The 21,383-nt window shown below is 30.1% G+C and overlaps 1 protein-coding gene and 1 pseudogene across 3 annotated transcripts; both read right to left on the bottom strand.

Annotated features, from left to right (window-relative positions):
* Positions 1–4,116: 4,116 nt before the first annotated feature.
* LOC100242316 (G-type lectin S-receptor-like serine/threonine-protein kinase At5g24080) lies at positions 4,117–6,325 on the bottom strand (annotated as a pseudogene).
* Positions 6,326–11,084: 4,759 nt separating this feature from the next.
* Positions 11,085–14,311, bottom strand: LOC100247451 (receptor-like protein EIX2). Of its 3 annotated transcripts, none has more exons than XM_059733861.1 (3): positions 13,877–14,310; positions 13,120–13,794; positions 11,085–12,615 (listed from the first exon to the last, which is right to left on the bottom strand). In XM_059733861.1, exons 1-3 carry the CDS (start codon positions 14,232–14,234, stop codon positions 11,186–11,188), a joined length of 2,463 nt encoding a protein of 820 aa, XP_059589844.1. In that variant the 5' UTR covers positions 14,235–14,310; the 3' UTR covers positions 11,085–11,185. The 3 variants fall into 3 exon arrangements, with proteins under 3 accessions (XP_059589844.1, XP_059589845.1, XP_019081559.1); XM_059733862.1 differs by having other exon boundaries at positions 11,085–12,111; positions 13,877–14,308; XM_019226014.2 differs by having other exon boundaries at positions 11,085–13,794; positions 13,877–14,311.
* Positions 14,312–21,383: the final 7,072 nt, after the last annotated feature.

Below are 21,383 nucleotides of genomic sequence, written 5' to 3'. Positions count from 1 at the left end.
ATATGAAGTTCATTTTTTGAATTGGTCAAAGTTATTAGATATAGTGATAAGGATATGACATTACTAAAAGTCTTGAATACTTTATGAGTAACCAAAATTTTAAAAGATATGATGAGTAGACTAGAAATTTTGTGAGCATCGGGTCTTGCAAGGCAGGATGACTAGAACTACCATTGCATTTAAAAAATAAAAATAAAGAAAATAATAATAATGATAAAGTGTAATGACTAAAATTTTATGTTTGTTGGAAAATTAAATTTTTTTTATCTCTCCCATTGTTGGAAAATACGGAAAAATGTGAGGAAAAAAAAATAGATAATAGAAAAACTACAAGGAAAAAAAAGAAGAAAAATTTGATTTAAAATTAATAATTATTTTTATGCCTTACAACAACCTCAAAATAATTTAAAAATATTTAAGTTTCTTACTAATTATAATTATAAGTAGCTTTCTTTTCTATTTTCTATAATAAAACCAAACTTTCCTTAACAATTTTTTTTCTTTTTTAAAATTTTAATACTTTTGATGTAAGAACTTTTATTGAAATTTAAAAACAACTGCCAAAGTGTATCTTTTATTTTTGTCAATCTAAATTAGTTATAAAATATCTTTTTAAATTTGTAAAAAGGAAATTTTATTATAAGGTTTTCTAATATAAAATAAAACATCACTGAGAAGTGAGGATAGTGTTATGTTTTTTTTCCCCTTGAATTGGCTTCATAAAAGTAATTTTTTTAAAAAAAATTACTACATGATATGTATATTTCAAATTTAATAAATAAATAAAATTAATGACTTTATACATTTTTATATTACATTTATCAAAATCTTTGTATTAATATCCTCAATAAGGTCTAAAATAAATATATCTCTAAAAATATTTCTAAGATAATATTAGAAAATAATGAATTAAATATACTTTTGTTTTTATATGATTAAAAATTTAATATTATCCTCGAAATGCTCAAATAAATGCCAAGCTCAATGATTTCTTGTACAGTTCCTATGTTATTCTAGGCTTCCAAAAGTCACCCATGACCTTTACTTTCACTAGTCAAATTATTTGTTTTTTACATCTTTTATTTTTTTTATAATAAATATTCTTTAGTTTTTATCAATATTTTTAGAATTAGATTGATTATTCAATGAGAAAAATTATTGATTTATGGTTAAACAGTGATCAAATTGATAATGTCATAAATATATAATTTATATATTATTAAAATTTAAAATAATTATAAGAAATTAAAAATATATAAATTATTAAAAATTTTAAATACATTTCATCATCTTATATCATTAATGTTGACAACTTAAATTATGATAAGAATGACACAAAGATTTATTAAATTATTAGTAATTTTAATTTTATTAAATATGTAACTTTTAATTATTAAGATAAAAAAAGATTTTATTATTTAAATTTGTTTGTATTTCAATAATGATATATTTTATGATCATCAAAATAATTAGTTTTTTTAAATATTATTTGAATATTTATTATAGATAAATCATAAATATTTTGTTCATTTTAAATCTTGGCATGATCCTCTCTCTTAACTTTGGTCTCCATGCACTCTAACTTAATTCTTGATAAATAGATTTCTAATTTGAATAAATAAATTATAAATGGGATTGAAAATATGAACTTGAAATTTATATTTGGGTTTAAACCTATCGTGTGGTGACTCCATTTTGTTTGATCCATGAGAGCGGGCCTTTTGTTATTGATTGGGCAACCCATTGATGGTTCTTGTTGGAACTTGTTCTTGGGCCCTGTTTGATTCCTGATATATAGATTTTCACATGTCTTGATTATTCTTCCGCTCAAATTGTGTTGACAAATAGATAAATCATTTTTAAATATTGGCATTGGAGATTTATTTTTTATAATTTGTCTCTTTTTCTTTCCAACTAAAAAAATACTTTGGAAAGAAAAACAATGTAAATAAATTTCACCGGCTCCATTGATGTTGCATTCAATTTGAATTACATAATTTTCATCTTAATATATATTTTTTCTTCTAATAAGCAAAAGACTATTTTTAAGGATGATTTTTGAAACAACATTATTAATAAATTCAATAAATTGTAAGTGTAATTACACTTTTATAAAAATATGAAATAAATTTAAATAAGTATACAGTGTTTAAAAATTAAGATAGTTGTGTACTAATTATTAATTGAAAATTGTATTAATAAATTCTTTCTTACATTTTAAATTTAATCACATCAAATATTGGTTGAAGTATTGAAAATACAAAATAATAATAATAATAATATAATTAGTAACAATATGGAATTCCACACTCTTTGCTAATTTTATAATATTTTTGGATTTTGATTTTTTCATACATCAGTTTCACACCTTCTAAATTAACTTATTTAATCAATATTCAATCCATATGACATTCAAAAAAGATTTCAAAAATTGAAAGAAGTGGAAATTTGATAAGGTATGAAGAGTGTGAGGAATCCTCACACTCTTCATACCCTTGCTAATTTTTTTTAAATTTTCGATTTCAATTCTTTCGGGCATCAATCTCATACCCACCAAGTGTAATTAACCTATTTAATCAATATCAAAATCATATGATGTTCAAAAAAGTTAATTCTAAACCCAAAGGGACCCTCATGGTTTTAAAACACGTCTACATGATTAAGAGAAGTCTCTACATATATAGTGTCAAGAACTTTCCCCCATATCCGATGTAGGATATTACATCCTGACATTCTTTGTATCCTTGCTCATTTCTTAGTCTTTTTTTATTTTGATTTTTTTCAAGCATCAATTGAACACCCCCCTAAGTATAATTAACCTATCAAATCAATATCTAAGTCATATAAGGTCCAAAAAAGTTTTTAAAAGTTCAAAGAAATGGAGATTTAGGATTTTTCATATTCTTCGTATCCCCCCTCACATTCTTCATACCTTTGAAATTTTATAATTTTTTGAACTTTTTTTCCACTTAAAAATACAATAATATTGTTTATTGATATTAATTAAGCTTAGAAATGATGTAAGTTATCCTAAAAAATAGAAAATTAAAACACTAAAAAATTGGAGAATGTGCAAAGAATGTGAGAAATGGTACAAAAAATATGAGGATTCATCACATTCTTTTCACCTTGAAGTTTCACTTTCTTTACTTATACGTTAATTTTGTCAAATTTTGAAAATCTTTTAAATTTTAGAAATTAAATATTTTGATTCTCTTCATAGTTTGTTGAATAATTTTCATGAAAAAATTGGAATTAGAAAGTTAATAAAAATATGTAATAGTGTTTATGAGTACTTAAGCACTCATACGGATCACTTGATCACTCGTCACCAAAAGCCGATTTTTTTTTTTTTGTTATTTTTACATCATCTAATAAAAATTGACATACACCTTTTAATGTCATTATTCTCCTAAACTTACCTGAATGACCTTAAGGAGGAATTAACAATAATTTCAAGTTTTCAAGGCCAATGTAAATCACATGAAGTAATTAAATATTAGAGTTAGATTTAAGAATATTTGGAACAAAGTTGTTAATCTAAACTAGTTACTAACATTATGGTTATATATGAAAGTTATAGGGATTAAAGTTGGCATAATGGGTTATTAAATTTGTAGTTACAAATGTAAAATTATGGAAATTTAAAAATATTAAATATCATTTATGTTAATGGGATTTATCTTATAAAAATTTAAGAGATTGAATTATTTTGAAATTGTTGAACATTTCAAACTTTATGATTAGCCTTGACTCGCCCTCCTAATGTCATATAACTTTAACACATTTTTTTAGTCATCTTCTGCCTTCTTCCTTTTTATTTATTTATTTTCTCTTGGCAAAAAAAAAAAATAGGTTTGTTTGTGAAGCGCTAGCTTTGAGTTCTATGCTTTATGCATATTGACGTGAGCTATGCAACAAATCACTTGGACCATTGTATCCTTGAGGGGACAAACCAAAGAGAAGTCAAGTATACCGATTTATGAAATTGTCAAACTAGAAATGGCTTAAATCTCCTTTAAAAGAATGAGATTTCCGTACCTCAACCTAATTGTTTATTTTTTTGTTTCGCAATTAATATAATTTCTTTTACCATTTGAAATCTTAGCAACAACATTATGCGAAGTTCTCTACTAGTTTCATTCCCCATTCCTATATATGGTAACAAATGGTCAATAAATACTATGTTTCTGGACAGTATCAAAGTATCATGGGGATAAAATTCTTGGACAGCAACAAAATTTGTTCCATTTCTCCTTTGCTATCTTGATGACATTGTGGAATAACTACATGTAGCCCTTGATGAAGGATGGGTACTATTGATGGTGAAGAAGCTGGACTGGTTGAACTCTCTCTTCATGGCTCTGTATACATTGTCTAAGCCTTCCTCCATAGGCTACAGCACTGTCTGTGGCATTGGCGGTGTGTTGATTTCAAGTGACCCTTCCAACATCTTCACCACTTCCCCCGTCGAAGGCCTCATGAAAACCTCATCTTGAATGCACCAAAAGCCGGTTTTCAATGCTCTTCCAGCTCTTCTTCCTCCATTGCCCCTTCCAGTCGCCTGTCTGCAACTTTTCTCGTCATCCCATTACTCATTTCCTAGAGGAATTGACATTTTTCGTTAATAAAATATCAAACACTTACCAATTTGTGATTTGCAGAAGCAAGAACTTGACTGATCTATACCTTAAAAGCCCACCCAGGATTGAAGAAGTCTTCTTCATCAAAAGTCATGTCAAGGTTTCTCCAGCCACCAACGATCTCCAGAAAAAGCTTTCTATGCTGTAGACATCGACTTTTACAGTAACAGGTCGGTTGCTCACCCATTCTGGAGCCAAATAGCCACTAGTTCTTCTCACCATAGTGATAACATGTCAATGCTCTCTGCCCATCAGCTTTGCTAGTCCAAAGTCTAAAACTTTTGGACAGAAATTCTCATCTAGAAGTATGTTTTCGGGCTTGATATCACAGTGGATGATCCGGTTCCTGCACTGCTCATGAAAATAAGCAATCCCTTGTGCAGTAGCAATGGCTATATGGAAGCGAGTTCCCCAATCTAGCAATCTGTCCCGGCAATGCTTTGAGGGAAATATCCACTTGTCTAAGAAACCGTTTTTCATGAACTCATAAACCAGAAGCCTGTGAAGAATCATCAAATTCCAACCCCATTACAAGCTCGAAAATATAGTATGCTTGACCCCAAAGAGGATGATAAGAATTTAAATATGGTTAGTGCTAATTGGTATTAGGCAATGAAATGAAATGCATACTGTTGAGAGCCTTCTGAGCAGTAGCCGCAGAGTCGAACCAGGTTCATGCGATGCATAGAGCCAATAGTGTTCACTTCAGTTATGAATTCCTTCTTCCTAAGAGGCTTGTCAAGCTTCTTCACTGCAACCAATGTCCCATCTTGTATACACTCCCAAACCCTCATGAAAAAAAAAAGAAAAAAAGAAGACAACATTAATCCTCATTGATCAAGTCTAATTGGCTTTGTTCAAGCAATTTCATCCCTTTCAAAGCCTATATATGTATATGTACATGCTGACCTGTGCAAATTGCCAGTTCTACGCTGCAAATCGTGGTAACTTAAATTCATTGGAGCACCGGACACAATCAAGGAGCTTTTCAAGGCTCTCTTCAAGGCCCTCCTCCTGTACACACTATGGTATAACAACAAGCAGAGGAGTCCTACAAGGACAGTCATGCTGAGAACAATTGGAAGAACCAAGACCTTGTCCCAGAGGCCATCAGATGAATCCCTAGATCTTGTTGCGTTGCTGTCAGGTGATCCCTTAGGCCCAAGCTTCACAAACAAGGTCGAACTCGTGTCCTCGAATCCACCAAACTCCTAGTTGTTCAGCAGCCAACACGGAAGCAGCACAATCAAAGTTTGATAAACAAGCATCACCGCATTGTGATAATGGTGAGATGTTACTGTAATTTGCTATAATAGAAGAAATGGGATAATAATACTTAGTTTGCTGCACTATCGACATCTTCAGCTTGGAAGCAGTCGAATTCCGATGATTATTATCACATTTCGCGGCTGAAGCAGAAGAATTTTTTTAGCACAGGCCGCCGTCTCCCACATTAGAGGCCCCCAGCAGGCATGTACATGCAAGAGGCATTAGTTTTGCTTCAGTCCAAGCTACACACCGCAAGCCCCAGCAATATCACATGGATTAGAAACTGCAGCCCATTCAGGAACCCATTGGTGAGTGCCGTTTACATCATCGTCCCAGCGATATATCAGTCTTCGAAGAATTAATGGCCTGTTTGATTCACAGAATGAAATATTACTTTCTTTCAACGCATTCATAACCACAAAAATGTAGGGGCAAGGTTGACTTGATTCATCATCATGATACCCTATATTGATTACAATGCTTTAAAATAGACAGCAAAATTTCCCATTTTTCTGTTTGGTCAAGAATTTCAATGCAGTCATGACATTATATTCTCCCATTTATCATATGATTGTGTTATAAGATAAAGAAAAATAATAACAATAATTGCTTATCAAATTAGTTGTAATAATAATAAATATAACAGCAACATCATCATCAACAATGAACTTCTAAGTTGTTGAAATGAAAGGGGAAACCTTTTGGGTTAGCATGAGAGTCAGAAGGTTTTGATCAGATTCAAGGGAAAATGAGTCAACCTTTGATCAGTCTGATCATAAATCTAACTTGTAAAGAAGGATGTGAGCTGTTTGAGGGTCTTTAGAATCTTCCAGTGATAGTTTAAGCACTAAATCTACCATGCAAATCTGCAAAATGGAAAAGCCAGGATGGTTAGACAGATATCACAGAGCTATATGCAAATTTATTATTCTGTCTTCAATAAAAACTTCCCAAAAGAAAATGCAAGTAGTGAAATTTGAGATGGATGTGTCAAATTTCCAAGAGGTAAAGGGAACTCCTAATCCTTGTTCCTTGTTCTTTGTTCTATGATGTGTAGGATACTTTCACCATCCATTATTCATCTGTTTGAGAATTGGGACACTTACAATTGAACCCATGAGAAGGGAAAAAACTACGCATAAAGTTCGCTTACCATTCTGTCATTAAATATCGAGAACTGTGTTGCCACATGTAATGAGACTTCAAACCCCATAGATAACCCATCTGTCATTAAATATCATCTGATGACGCCTCAACAGGCATTGTGACAAACACCCAAACCTTCGCTGCAATCCCAATATTATCATCCTCTGAAGGTGATTGATGGCCAAAGCGACTTGCAGCAATTTGCATATGAAGTACCTCGAGCAATTTGATTCACAGTTGGAAATCAGACCTTGCTGTGTGACAATAGCTTTCATGCTTGGACACCACAAAAACAGATTGCTCTGTTTTCAGTAGTAGCATATCCCAATTCATACTATTGTGCATTATAACACAGATTTCCCAAAAAATAACAGCTCATCTTCTAAATCAATGAAGAATAACAGCTCCAAAAATTGGTTACTCAGAGATAAAAATTGAGTGGCATGCAGACTCCTAGCCTTCTACTGCAACGAGATGTCTTGAATGGCTAAAATGTTCTAAAATAGAGCAAGCCCAAGCTGGACAAATTTCCAGTCATTCTCTGTGATCACTTCACTGTGTGGTATAGGATTAGTCGTAAAAACAAAGCATAAAAATATAATAATGAAAAAATGAACAGAAGCTTAAGCCCCGAACAATAAGAAAATGTTGCAAAATTCAACTGCATGAACAATTCGCCTGTTCGGATACAAGAAGCATGTAAGCAGTAGAGAATTAAAAAATAAAAATAACAAAAGCCGAATATAACCTCAACTAAAGTTCATGCAGAAATGGAAGGTGTCACAAACAGGTTTTCATCAACGCAACATGGAAGAATAATTTATATTGAAGGTTGAATCTTAGAAAGAAGAAAAAAAGACATGCATATTACAAAAGAAAAACATCTTGATGTTTGTTTTAGTGTTTTTGGAGAGAGAGAGAAAGAAAGAAAGTTACTTCATAACAGAGCTTAGGGTTTCATCACCGAAACTTTGCAAAAGCTTTTCTTTAATCTTCTGTTCTGGTACCTCTTTACTCGGTAATCTATGCTTCTCCTTGCGCCTACAATGTCAATCGGGATTTTAGTTACAAATCATATAGCTGAATAAGCTTACCCAAAAAGAGAAACATGTGCTTGATTCACCTTAGAAATTAAATCTATCAATATTGAGAAGAAATATTTTAAATACAACTAAATTCAAGAAAACATTTATCAACTACCTGAAATCTATTGGATATCCTTTTTTATATTCCACTTTACTTAGAAAGTCTTGGATAATTATCTTCAATTTCATTCTTAATTGCCTTATTTCAAATTTATAAATGAACCAAAGCATGGATCCTAACATGAACGGAGAGATGATTCTGGGATGTATTGTTTGATTGATGCATATTGTTGCACAAATTTCTTAAGGCAGCCAGGAGACTTATTATGCCCTAAGGTACAGAATGATGGGTAATCAAGAAAGAAAATGATCAGCAGCAAGGAGAACATGATGTGAGAAGATGGACTAGAGGCAAGAACCAAAAGAAAGAAAGAAAGAAAGAAAGAAAGAAGTAGCAATTAATGCACTCGATCGTGAGAACCTAGAAACAGAAACCATACATGAGTACCAAAGATGATTGGGTCTGAACCAGAAAAGGGCAAACATGGGCCCTAAAGAATGGAAAGTTTGAAATTTTGTGGCCAACCTATGGTAGTGAATGACAACAGGTTGTATTTAGTAAAAAAAAAACATGTCAGTTGGATTAAGTCTTGAGTGTTATGAATTTATGATTAGTACTTGACAAATATAGGCAAATATACGACAAGTCTGCAACCACAGAGATGCAATTGACAATGTGACAAAGTTTTAAGGAGCTTAAGGGGCTTGCATGGGCTTTAAAACATGTCTAAGAGAACCTATATATATAACACAAATTTCCCCCCATTCGATGTGGGATATCACACAAATAAGATTAATTCACAAAATTACATGAAATTCATAAAGATATAGTTACCTTTTTCTTAGGGAAAACAACGTTTCATCGTTGGAATACTATGCTTTGGCTATATCACAGCCATTAAGATCTTCATCTCTCAAATGCAAGTTGTCTTCAGCTCTTTTCTGATGAGGAACATAAGCTAATTGTTGCTTAAGTTTATAGGAAACTTGGGCAGCTATGAGCGTATCATCACCATCTAGAGCACTTACAATCATGTAGGTGCACCTTTTATGGTCTTTAAACCTATACATAAACAAATCTAATTTAATTTAAAAGACGAAAAGAGCACTAGCATTAATCTTTCTAAAATCACAATATTCAGCATCAATTATGCAGAAGGAAATCAAATTTAAGACTACATGCATATGCCACCAAAAAGAACAAATTAAGCACTCACTGCTCAAATAAAGCTCTAATAGTTTCCTCTTGGTCTTTGCTAAAAGTACATACTCTTTTCTTGGGTGCCTAAGAAAAAGAACAATAATTAGCAAATTTACTTCTTAAAAAAAAATATATTCATATTCAGTAACAAGCAAAAGTAGAGGCTTCTTATTCCAATAACAGTTTGCAACTTCACAACTACCAAAGCAAAAGCTCAAGCTCCAATTAAGCACAAAAATTGCTCTCATGACAAAGAGTAAATGGAAATAAAGTTAAAAATTGTCTCACTAAACTTCCCTCTGAATTGTTTGAGCAAACATGAAGAGCACTTTCTTCTCCAACAGCTCTAACTTCTTCCATAAGTTGATTACTACAAAATTCAGTGGAACAAAAAACACATATAGATTGCATTTCTTCGTCGTTGTTAACTATTCCTAAATAAGATGCTTATTTCAATTCTAACCTGGTATAGCATTGGAGAGAGCTCCAAATCATCACAGATCTTCTGCAAAATGCATATTATGTAGCGATTCGTATTGGTTGAATAGCTTTTACAAAACTTGAGCAACCAACACAAATTTTGGATAACACTGTTATTTACAAAAGCAGAAACCAAAATAAAGAAATGGGAGCTTTTTAATAAACTTTCCATAGTTGGTCTTTACCACCGCTGATCCAATTCCCATCATCATCGTCCCCTGAAGATGATTGATGCCCAAAGTGACTTCCATCAATCTGCATATGAAGTACCTCAAGCAATTTGATTCACGGTTGGAAATCAGACCTCTCTGTGTTACAGTAGCTTTCATGCTTGAGCACCAGAAAAACAGAGTGCTCTGTTTTCAGTAGTAGCATATCCCATTTCGTACTAATGGGTATTATCACATTGCATTTCCCCAAAAATAAACTTTGTTTTTGAGCAAAAAAAAAAATATTTTTCTAAGATGAAGTATTTTTTAGCATCCCCCTACAAAGGCCTTTAATATTTGATTCTACAAAAATAACAAATAAATTTTAGAGCAACAAAATACAAAGTCGTACATATAATAGCAAGAATTAATGTTTAAAAAGTTCTAAATAGAATATAACACGAGAAACTTAAAGTCATGCTAACTACCAAATAAGCAAACTTAATACAAGCCGATGTCATTTATCCGATGGCAAGCTTTTGCATTAAGGCATGTAATTATCCCATCATAAATACTCCCGTTACTCAAAAGCATATATCACCTACTAATCCTTGAGATGCAACCCATCTGAAGTCCTGTAATACAAAGATGAAATGCAACAACATTCATCAATTTGGAATAATTTCTTAGTTCCAGAGTTACTCTTCTTGATTAGTAGAAAGGAAGGTTTTAGTATGTTACTTACAATTGAACTTTTAATGTACTTATAATATTTGAAGACAACAAATTAACTTAACATTTAAAAGAAAAAATTGTAACTTGAAGTAAGATAGAAATAAAAATACTGATAATCATAATTCTTTAACAATGATCCTTGACCTATAAGATTAATCTTCACACAATGAAAGCTAAATATGCACAACTATTACAAAAAAGTATATTAAAATCTTCTAGGCTTGCTTATTTTATCGATGCTTCTATTTGCAAAATCTAAGCTTTCATCAATATATTGTGGAAGGTCAATCAAATAATAGAAGAGGGATTTGAGTAGTAGCATAAAGTGTACTTTTTATTCTTAATTGTTGGATAATAAATAGAAGTTAACACATTTTACCCGAAAAACTAAAAAGAGAATTTGAGAAGTCTTACCATTTAACCTTGCAGGCTCCTTCGTATTCTATTCATATTTACTATTGTTGTCACGTACAACCAATCCTTTATCTTGCTCAAGAACTGGAAATAGGCATATCTCCATGAACTATTGAATAGTAAAGTGCCGCAAACTCCCCAAAATCCGATGATGAATCCAAGAACAATATTTCCATAAAACCATATATTATTTGCATCATCTTGAATGTCCTCTTTTTTACTACTAAGACCACTAGTGAAGGAGACTCCCCCAAGTTCATCTTCAGGACACCTTTTCAAAAGAGGTGGTCCACAAAGTCCAGGATTTCCCTCATATGTGGAGGCATCAAAGCTTTGTAATTGAGTGCCTAATGGAATTTTACCTGACAAGGTGTTATTTGATAGGTCTAAAACACTTAGATCGGCTATTTGAGAAAGAGTATCCGGAATTCTACCATTAAGTTGGTTTTGAGATAGATCAAGAAAATCCAATAATTTCAATTGACCAATTGTTGTAGGGATTGATCCAATCAAATTGTTTCTTGATAAATTCAATGACACCAATTCTACCAAATCAGTTACTTCTATAGGAATTTCACCAATTAATTTATTGCTTGAAAAATCAATGCTCTTGATGAGTTCAAGAGTGTTCTTGTACTCTTGTTCTTTTCCTTTCCATTGAACCAATGTACTATCAACATAGTAATGTGGGATATCCAAACCGTAAAATGCTACATAAGAAAGGACCGGACTTCCTTGTTGAGCCATGGCAGTTAAATTTTTGAGACATTTTGGTATCTTTCCTGATAGATTGTTGCTAGAGAGGTCCAACATTTGAATCTGTTTCAGTTGACAAAGACTTGAAGGTATGCTTCCATTAAATTCATTAGATCTGAGGTTGAGAACGACCAAATCTGACAGACTTCCTCCCATCCATGCTGTTATTTTTCCTGACAATTTATTTTTTCCCAAATCTATAAGACGCAAAGCTCTGCAGTTCTTTAAGGATGAAGGCAGTGCTCCAGTAAAACTATTGTTACGTAAATGCAATGTTTGCATCCCATGTAACAAGCCAATTGAATCTTTAATTTTCCCAGAAAAATTATTATTTGCCAAATTAAGAACAATTAATTCTTTCCACTGCTCCCAACAATTGGGTAGTTCTCCTGACAGTCGATTATTTGAGAGGTCAAGATGAGCCAAACCCCAACCAGGCTGATTAGGAGTCCCACACGATAAAGAAATGCCTGAAAACAAGTTCTTGGAGAGATCCAACCATCTAGCATTGAAAACAGATTGTGGTATTGAACCTTCCAAGCAATTTGAACTCATATCCATTCCCAAATAAGATGGATATGAAGTTAAATTGGGCAATGTCCCTGAGATGTGATTGTTGGAAATGTTTAACGATTTTAAATCTGAAGTTAAATTCCAAAACCAATTGGGAATGACATCTGAAATTCCAGAAGCAGAGATATCAAGTTCGCTAAAAAATTCTTGAGTTTGAAGCCAATTAGGAAAACGTGGGCCTAATTTGCAAGAGGCCAACATTATACCTGAGGCTCGAAATTGGGGAACTTGCTCAAGGCTTATGTTGAATGTAAGGGAGTTGAAAGATAAGTCTAAGTAAGACAGGTTGGAGAGACCAAAAAGGTGGTTTGCCGAGACAGTGCCTCGCAATGAATTTGAACGAATGGACAACACTTGAAGTTGAGCTAGTTGTCCAATACTTTCAGGTAAAGTTCCATTTAGTTGATTGAATTCAAGATCTAATTCTCTCAACTGTGAAAATCCAGAAAGATCGGGAAATGACCCTTTCAATTGATTATAAGATAAATCTAAAACCTCTAATGTGTGATTAGGGCAGGCCAGATAATCTTTTTCCTTCAGTCCAGTGAGATTGTTCCGAGATAATTCCTGTAAATTACATAAATCTGTCAAGGATTTCGGAATCTCACCTTCAAGTTGATTCGAAGAGAGATCAAGATATGCCAGACTAGTCATGTTTCCAAAAGCATCCGGAATTGATCCATTTAGATGATTAGAATGAAGGTCAAGGTGTGCCAGAGTAGTCATGTCTCCAAAAGCATCCGGAATTGAACCACGTAGCTCGTTCAAAGAGAGATCAAGATATGCCAGAGTAGTCATGTTTCCAAAAGCATCCGGAATTGAACCACATAGCTCGTTCCAAGAGAGATCAAGATATGCCAGAGTAGTCATGTTTCCAAAAGCATCCGGAATTAATTCATTTAGATCAGTCATAGAGAGGTCAAGATGAACAAGGCTGCTACTGAAGTTGAACAACCATGGGTATATTGAAGAAGTGAGACCATTCAAGGAGAGATGAAGCACAGCAAGAGAAGTAGAAGAATTAATATGGGAAATGGATATTGTTGGAATAATCGGAGGAAGCTGAGTATCACTCAAGTATAACTCAGTTAGGGAAGGCATTTTATTAATTGCTTGTGGCCAGTGGATTGCTTTACTAAGATAAACCCCACTCAAGTCAAGGTGTGTTAACGAAGGAAGGTGAGAAAGCCAGTCAAGGTTCTCACAGCTCATATGCCCATAATTACTGCCGAGATCAAGGGATTGCAAATTGGAAAGATTTCCAAGTTGAGTGGGAAGAATTCCTGTAAAATTGGGAAAAGAGAGAATTATATTCTGCTGAGACAAGCTGATGAATTTTCACAAGGTATATATGTATATAATTACCTTTAAAATCATTATAGCTGAGGTTCAAATGCTTCAAGTGCTGCAACTCTGCCAATGAAGGACCAAGCTGAGATATCTTACCTCCCAAAGATTGGTCATGAAGATCAAGCCTGATCACATGACCCGTCTGGTTGTTACACTCCACTCCTGCCCATTTGCAACAATCTCTTTTGTCTTCCCCATTCCCCCATGAAGAAAGCACTCCATCGTCATCGACAACACCTTGTTTGAAGTGAAGGAGAGCTTGCCTCTCCCTCTCTCTGCACCCAACTGTAGCATCACCCACCCTCAAACAGGCTTCGAAACAGAGCAAAAGCAGAAAAAGGGAAATAAAATATCGAAAGGGGCTTGTAGCCATGTTCAACACAGAGCAAGGATAGTGTGTAATAACAAGGATTAGCAAGTTTTGGTTTTTGATTTGTGAGCAAAGCAGGCATTGACTTATATACCATTCCCACCAACATGTTGAGTAGATGACCTTTAATTATGACTAAAAATATTTTTTAAAAAACAAATATATATTATTTTTAAGTTTTTCATTTACATAATATTTTGAGTAAATATTGTGTTTATAATATTATTATTGTTATTTTTGGAGAAAGTAATGTTTTGAAATCCCTTTTTAAAAATAATTAACAAATATAACCTCGACTTTTAATTTATATTTATATGGTAATTATTTTTTACCTTTTATAAAAATGATTCTTAATAAATAATAATTTTTAAAATAAATAATATAAAGATAAATTTTGTAAATAGTGATACTAATAAGACAAACACAACTTATATAATTTTTTTTTTATTAAAAATAATAAAACTTTATTAAAATTTATAAAATATAGATATTAATATTTTACTAAATTCATAAATTTTACTAAAAGGATTTTAATATTCATTTAAAATGACAATTAGACAAAAAATTGAAAAGGCAATTTACTGATGATGTTTTCCAAATATTATTATTTATATTTGAAAAAAATATTGTTAATATTTATTCTAAAATTAAAATTAGAGAAATTTTTATATGATTAATTTCATTAATCTCTCCAAAAGTTTAGGTTAAATACATCTAATTATTATTAGTTTAAAATTTCATTAAACATCTTCCTAATCCTTATCATTTATCAACTTCATCATATTATTATTCCAAAAATTTAATGATTTTATTGTGTTTGTTCGTGTGAAGCTCGCTCTTCCTACCATTGATTTATCATATGGGAAAAATGAGGCATGCATGGAGACTTGAGAAGGCCTACCGACCATGAAGATCATACCAACCTTCGGAGCAAGCGAGGGTGTATCCAGTCCGTTTCAATCTTCTCTTCACTGAGTTCCTCTCTTTGACCATTCCTTTGTTTCCAAGTAGGAGAAAATTGCAGAGAAACTTACAGAAGCCCAACCCCACCCAAAGAAAATTCAGGTATCCAAGTATTAATCATATGGAAAAGTCTTCAAAACCTACACCTACCATGTTGAAATCTTGAGCATGGTGATATGACTTGTTTTATGGTATTTTACACACAACACGTCTTAAAGAACAAGTGAGAGAGAAATAAAAAATAAATTTAAAATTAATAAATTATTTTTATATTTTATTTTAAATTTATTTTATTTATTTAATTTTTAAAAATAAAAAGTAAATAATTTTAAAATATATTAGTTTTTTTATTAATTTTAATTATATATTTTTACTTTCGTATATTTCATAATAAAAAAAAATAATCATTTTTTTTTAACATTTTTTTCTTTTCTTAATAATTATAAAATCTTTTATTGAAATTTAAAAACAACCACCATGTCACATGTGTGGTTGGTTGAAAGGTTTTTTTTTTTTTTTTTAATCTAAATTAGTAATAAAAATTCTTTTTAAAACGTATAAAAAGGAAAGTTGATTATAAGGATTTCTAATATGAAAAAAACAATATCACGGAATTGTGAGGATAGTGTTATGTTTTTTTTTTCCTTGAATTTTTTAATTTATGTTAGTGAAAATTTTATAATATTATCAATATTTACTTTCAAAAATCAATCATTTTACTTTCTATTTTTCAGTAAGGTCTCTTACATTTCATTTCTATAATTTTAACTTTATAGGTTATGTTTGGTTGATCAAATGTAACATCATACAGGATAAAAGAGAAGATATTACATCAAATTTTATATTTAATTAATGATGAGATAGTTTAAGTGGTGAAATATATTATTCACTCTTTTTTTATTCCTTTTACACGAAATATGTTAATTCTATACTAAGATATAAGATATGTATATCTCATATATCATAAATTTATTTTTTTATATATTTATTTTATAAAATAAATTTTTTAATTATAAATTAAATTTATGGTTAAAAACGAAAAACTAAAAATATTTATAAAATAATATTAATATATGATATATATAAATTATTTTTATATATCATTATCAATGATTCATCATTAAAAAAAAATTAATTTTCTAATAAATAAAGATTTTTTTTCCATCTAGTTAAACCTTGAATGGTCTTTTTCTTTAATCAATAAAAAATCTAACTTAAGATACCTACAATTTACTTCATGTTAATAAATTCAAAGTAGATATACATTTATTTATTTTAATAAAAATTTATTTATTAGAAGATACATTTATTTGTTTTATGAGTGTATAAACTTTTTTATAATTTCGAAGAGTAGCAAAAATCTCTTTTATAATTTATTATTAACATTTTTGAATTATAAATTAAGACATCTTGATAAAAGAAATAACAAAAATAAAGTCTTATTTTTTATTTTATTCCAAAATCCATATGGCTAGTTGCACGAATTTTCTAAAATCCGTTAGACAACGCTACCCCTCCGGGTCTGCAGGTCGCCACGGTCCACGTGACATGTCGCTCCGCCCAAGTAATTCATGCCACCACGCTCCCGGCAGGGCGGCGTGCCCCTTTATTATCCTCAGTCAACACTCTTGTTGACTCCATCCCGCCCTTGCTCCCTCACTCACCCCCCAATGTGTTTCCTCTATCTTCTCCTCACCGACACCAATAGCGTGTACTCCCCATGCCTTCGTGGGTCCCATGCAGTTTCCTCTATCATCATCATCATTATTATTATTATAAGTGGTAGTTAAGTGACAATATACGGCCAAAAATTTAAAGAAATAACTTTACGGTCACACCATCCTCTATATTGAATCCATATAGAGGTTGCTTTTAGTTAGCAGAAATATAAGTTCCAAAAAAATTTAATGTAATATTTATTGGAACCAAGTTATCTACCATATTTGACCCATCTAGAGTATTTATCCTTATCCATGATTCATCATTCAAAAAATAATTTGAATTTTCTAATAAATAAAGATTTTTTTTCCATCTAGTTAAATGTTGAATGGTCTTTTTCTTTTATCAATAAGAAATCTAACTTAAGATACCTACAATTTACTTCATATTAATAAATTCAAAGTAGACATATATTTATTTATTTTAATAAAATTTATTTATTAGAAGATAATTTGTTTTCTGAGTGTATAAACTTTTTTTATAATTTTCAAGAGTAGAAAAAATATCTTTTATGATATTATTAACATTTTTGAATCATTAATTAAGACATCTTGATAAAGAGATAATAAAAATAAAGTACTATAATATTCCAACTTTAATTAACAAGTCATTCTATAGACCGAAAAAATTCCTTAGCCTATCTTCATCAATGATTCATCATCTACAAAATGTACTTCATATTAACACACTCAATGTAGACTAATGTTTCTTTATCTTGTTTTTTTTAATGTATGATGACTAAAGATACCATTGCGTGTCAAAGAAGCAAAGGAAAAAGAAGAAAAAGAAATAACCATGTGTAATGGAAAACTAAAATTGAGGTGTTGTCTTTGTTTTTTTTTTTTCTCCAACTTAGTTTGAATATTGATAAATTAACTTAATTAAAGTTGAAATATTACAATCCATTATTTATCCCTTTATCAAGATATCTTAACTTGTAAAGAAAGTTAGATCCACTTTAAATTTTTTAACATGAAATGGTTTGTACTTGAAAAAAAATAATAATAATTTAATATTTAATCAAATGATCAAAATAATTAATAAAAGTAATAGTAGAAGTTGGTTTAAAAAAAGAGAAAAGGAAAAACTTCCAATTCGATTTATTGACTTGACTTGACTTGACTTAAGAAATGAAGACCTCTTACATGGGTTTTTAAGTCTCTTGCTACAAGACAAAGTACAATAATGAAAATTTATTATTTCTTTTAATTCTATTTATTGACTTGACTTATGAAAGGAAGACTTGTTATACATGACTTTTTAAGTCTCTCGCTACAATATAAAATACAATAATGAAAGTTTATTATTTTTTTTAATTTGATTTATTGACTTAAACTTAAGAAAAAAAAGACCCGTTATACATGGCTTTTTAAAAGATATGATGAAAATACTGAAAATTTTTATGAGCTTAGAGTCTTGAAAGGTATGATGACAAGAGATACCATTTATAAAATAATTTTTTTAATTATAAATTAAATTTATGGTTAAAAAAGAAAAACTAAAAATATTTATAAAGTAATATTAATATATGATATATAAATTATTTTTATATATCATTATCAATGATTCATCATTCAAAAAAAATTGAATTTTCTAATAAATAAAGATTTTTTTTTCATCTAGCTAAACCTTGAATGGTCTTTTTTTTTAATCAATAAGAAATCTAACTTAAGATACATACAATTTACTTCATATTAATAAATTCAAAATTAGATATATATTTATTTATTTTAATAAAAATTTATTTATTAGAAGATACATTTATTTGTTTTATGAGTGTATAAACTTTTTTATAATTTCGAAGAGTAGCAAAAATCTCTTTAATAATTAATTATTAACATTTTTGAATTATTAATTATGACATCCTTATAAAAGAAATAACAAAAATAAAGTCTTGTTTTTTATTTTAGTCCAAAATCCATATGGCTAGTGGCACGAATTTCTAAAATTCGTTAGACAACGTCGCCCCTCCGGATCTGCAGGTCGCCGCGTGTCCGCGCAAAGCGCGGTCCACGTGACATCTCGCTCCGCCCAAGTAATTCATGCCACCACGCTCCCGGCAGGGCGGCACGCCCCTTCCTCCTTGACTCACCCCCCAATGTGTTTCCTCTATCTTCTCCTCACCGACACTAATAGCATGTACTCCCCTTAGTGGGTCCCTGCAGTTTCCAGATATAAAAATATTCATACCTCGTTGCCTTTGACATTTTTAAGAAAAATCATTTTCGTAAGTGTAAATGGATTGACATTATTTTATATACATTATAAAAAAAAATTGAAAATGCTTTATGAGATTATATATAAAAAAAAAAAAAAAATTGTATGGTAATGGCCTGATTGGCCATCTAGGTTATATATAAATATGTGAAAAGACAAATACATAACACTCACATTTAAACTACAAAAAGTAATAACTTTCTAAAGCATGCACTTTTGAATTGCTAAAAGTCTTGAATATTTTATGAGTAACCAAAATTTTAAAAGATATGATGAGTAGTAGACTTGAAAATTTTGTAAGTATCGGGTTTTGCAAGGCATGATAACTAAAATTACTATTACATGTGAAGTTCATATTTTGAATTGGTCAAAGTTCTTAATTGTAGTGATAAGGATATGACATTGCTAAAAGTCTTGAATACTTTATGAGTAACCAAAATTTTAAAAGATATGATGAGTAGTAGACTTGAAATTTTTGTAACTATCGGGTCTTGCAAGGCATGATGACTAGAACTACTATTGCATGTGAAATTCATTTTTTGAATTGGGCAAAGTTCTTAGTTGTAGTGATAAGGATATGACATTGCTAAAAGTCTTGAATACTTTATGAGTAACCAAAATTTTAAAAGATATGATGAGTAGTAAACTTGAAAATTTTGTAACTATCGGGTCTTGCAAGGCATGATGACTAGAACTACTATTGCATGTGAAGTTCATATTTTGAATTGGTCAAGTTCTTAGTTGTAGTGATAAGGATATGACATTGCTAAAAGTCTTGAATTCTTTATGAGTAACCAAAATTTTGAAAGATATGATGAGTAGTAGACTTGAAAATTTTGTAACTATCGGGTCTTGCAAGGCATGATGACTAGAACTACTATTACATGTGAAGTTCATTTTTTGAATTGGGCAAAGTCCTTAGTTGTAATGATAAGGATATGATATTGCTAAAAGTCTTGAATACTTTATGAGTAACCAAAATTTTAAAAGATATGATGAGTAGTAGACTTGAAAATTTTGTAACTATCGGGTCTTGCAAGGCATGATGACTAGAACTATTGCATGAGAAGTTCATTTTTTGAATTGGGCAAAGTTCTTAGTTATAATGATAAGGATATGACATTGCTAAAAGTCTTGAATACTTTATGAGTAACCAAAATTTTAAAAGATATGATGAATAGTAGACTTGAAAATTTTGTAACTATCGGGTCTTGCAAGACATGATGATTAGAACTACTATTGCATGTGAAGTTCATTTTTTGAATTGGTCAAAGTTGTTAGTTGTAGTGATAAGGATATGACATTGCTAAAAGTCTTGAATACTTTAGGAGTAACAAAAAATTTAAAAGATATGATGAGTAAACTTGTAAATTTTGTGAGTATTGGGTCTTGCAAGGCATGATGACTAGAAACTATCATTGCATGTGAAAAAAATAAAGAAAATAATAATAATAATAATAATAATAATAATAATAATAATAATAATAATAAAGTGTAATGACTAAGAAATAAACACTTTTAAAAATAATATATTTTATAACTAATTTAGATTATGTTGGTTCATTGGATAAAATATATATGTATATATATCTTGAAATATCATATCTCATGCTATATGATTTTCAATTGAATGTGATATATTATATGCAATGGATATGATATCTTAAACTAAGATATCCAATAAAACATGTTATATTAGATTTATATTTAGTTTATAAAATGAATAAAAACATAAAATAGAATATATATTATTTTTAAAATTTTAAAATAAAATTTATATTATATTCTAATATTTTTTATTTAAAAAAATATAAAAATATTCATGATTAAAATATTTAAACTTTATAAATAATTTTTTTATATTATGTTATTTGAAATATATAAAAATAATTTATATATTAAATAATACATATAATTAATATTATTTTATAATATATTTTATAAATTTTTGAGTTCTTTTTAACCATAAATTATATTTTATTATAAAAAAATTATTTTATAAATTAAAAATAGATAAATAAATAAATAAATTTATAATACAGGGGATATGTGTATTTTATATAATTTAACTTGGTATTAACATATTTATAAAAAATAAAACAAATAATATATCTCATAGTTTATCTTATGTCATATTTAGTTAAATATATGTGTGGACCCCGCATTTCGGCTCAATGCGTTTCCCACTCAATGGCGAGCTCGATGTTTATTTAGGAAAATTGATTTTTATTGACTATTTGAAAATGACTTGGA

The sequence above is a fragment of the Vitis vinifera genome, chromosome 16 (assembly GCF_030704535.1).
Source record: "Vitis vinifera cultivar Pinot Noir 40024 chromosome 16, ASM3070453v1".
Lineage (NCBI taxonomy): Eukaryota > Viridiplantae > Streptophyta > Magnoliopsida > Vitales > Vitaceae > Vitis > Vitis vinifera.
Note: the sequence above shows the minus strand (reverse complement) of the source record. Positions and strands in the feature narration are given on the sequence as shown.

Excerpts from the sequence above, each read along its gene's own strand:
- LOC100247451 (XM_019226014.2), bottom strand. The coding sequence starts at position 14,234 with ATGGCTACAAGCCCCTTTCGATATTTTATTTCCCTTTTTCTGCTTTTG. Across the intron at positions 13,795-13,876 it reads CAGCTATAATGATTTTAAAG|GAATTCTTCCCACTCAACTT; the intron begins GTAATTATATAC and ends CCAATTTTACAG.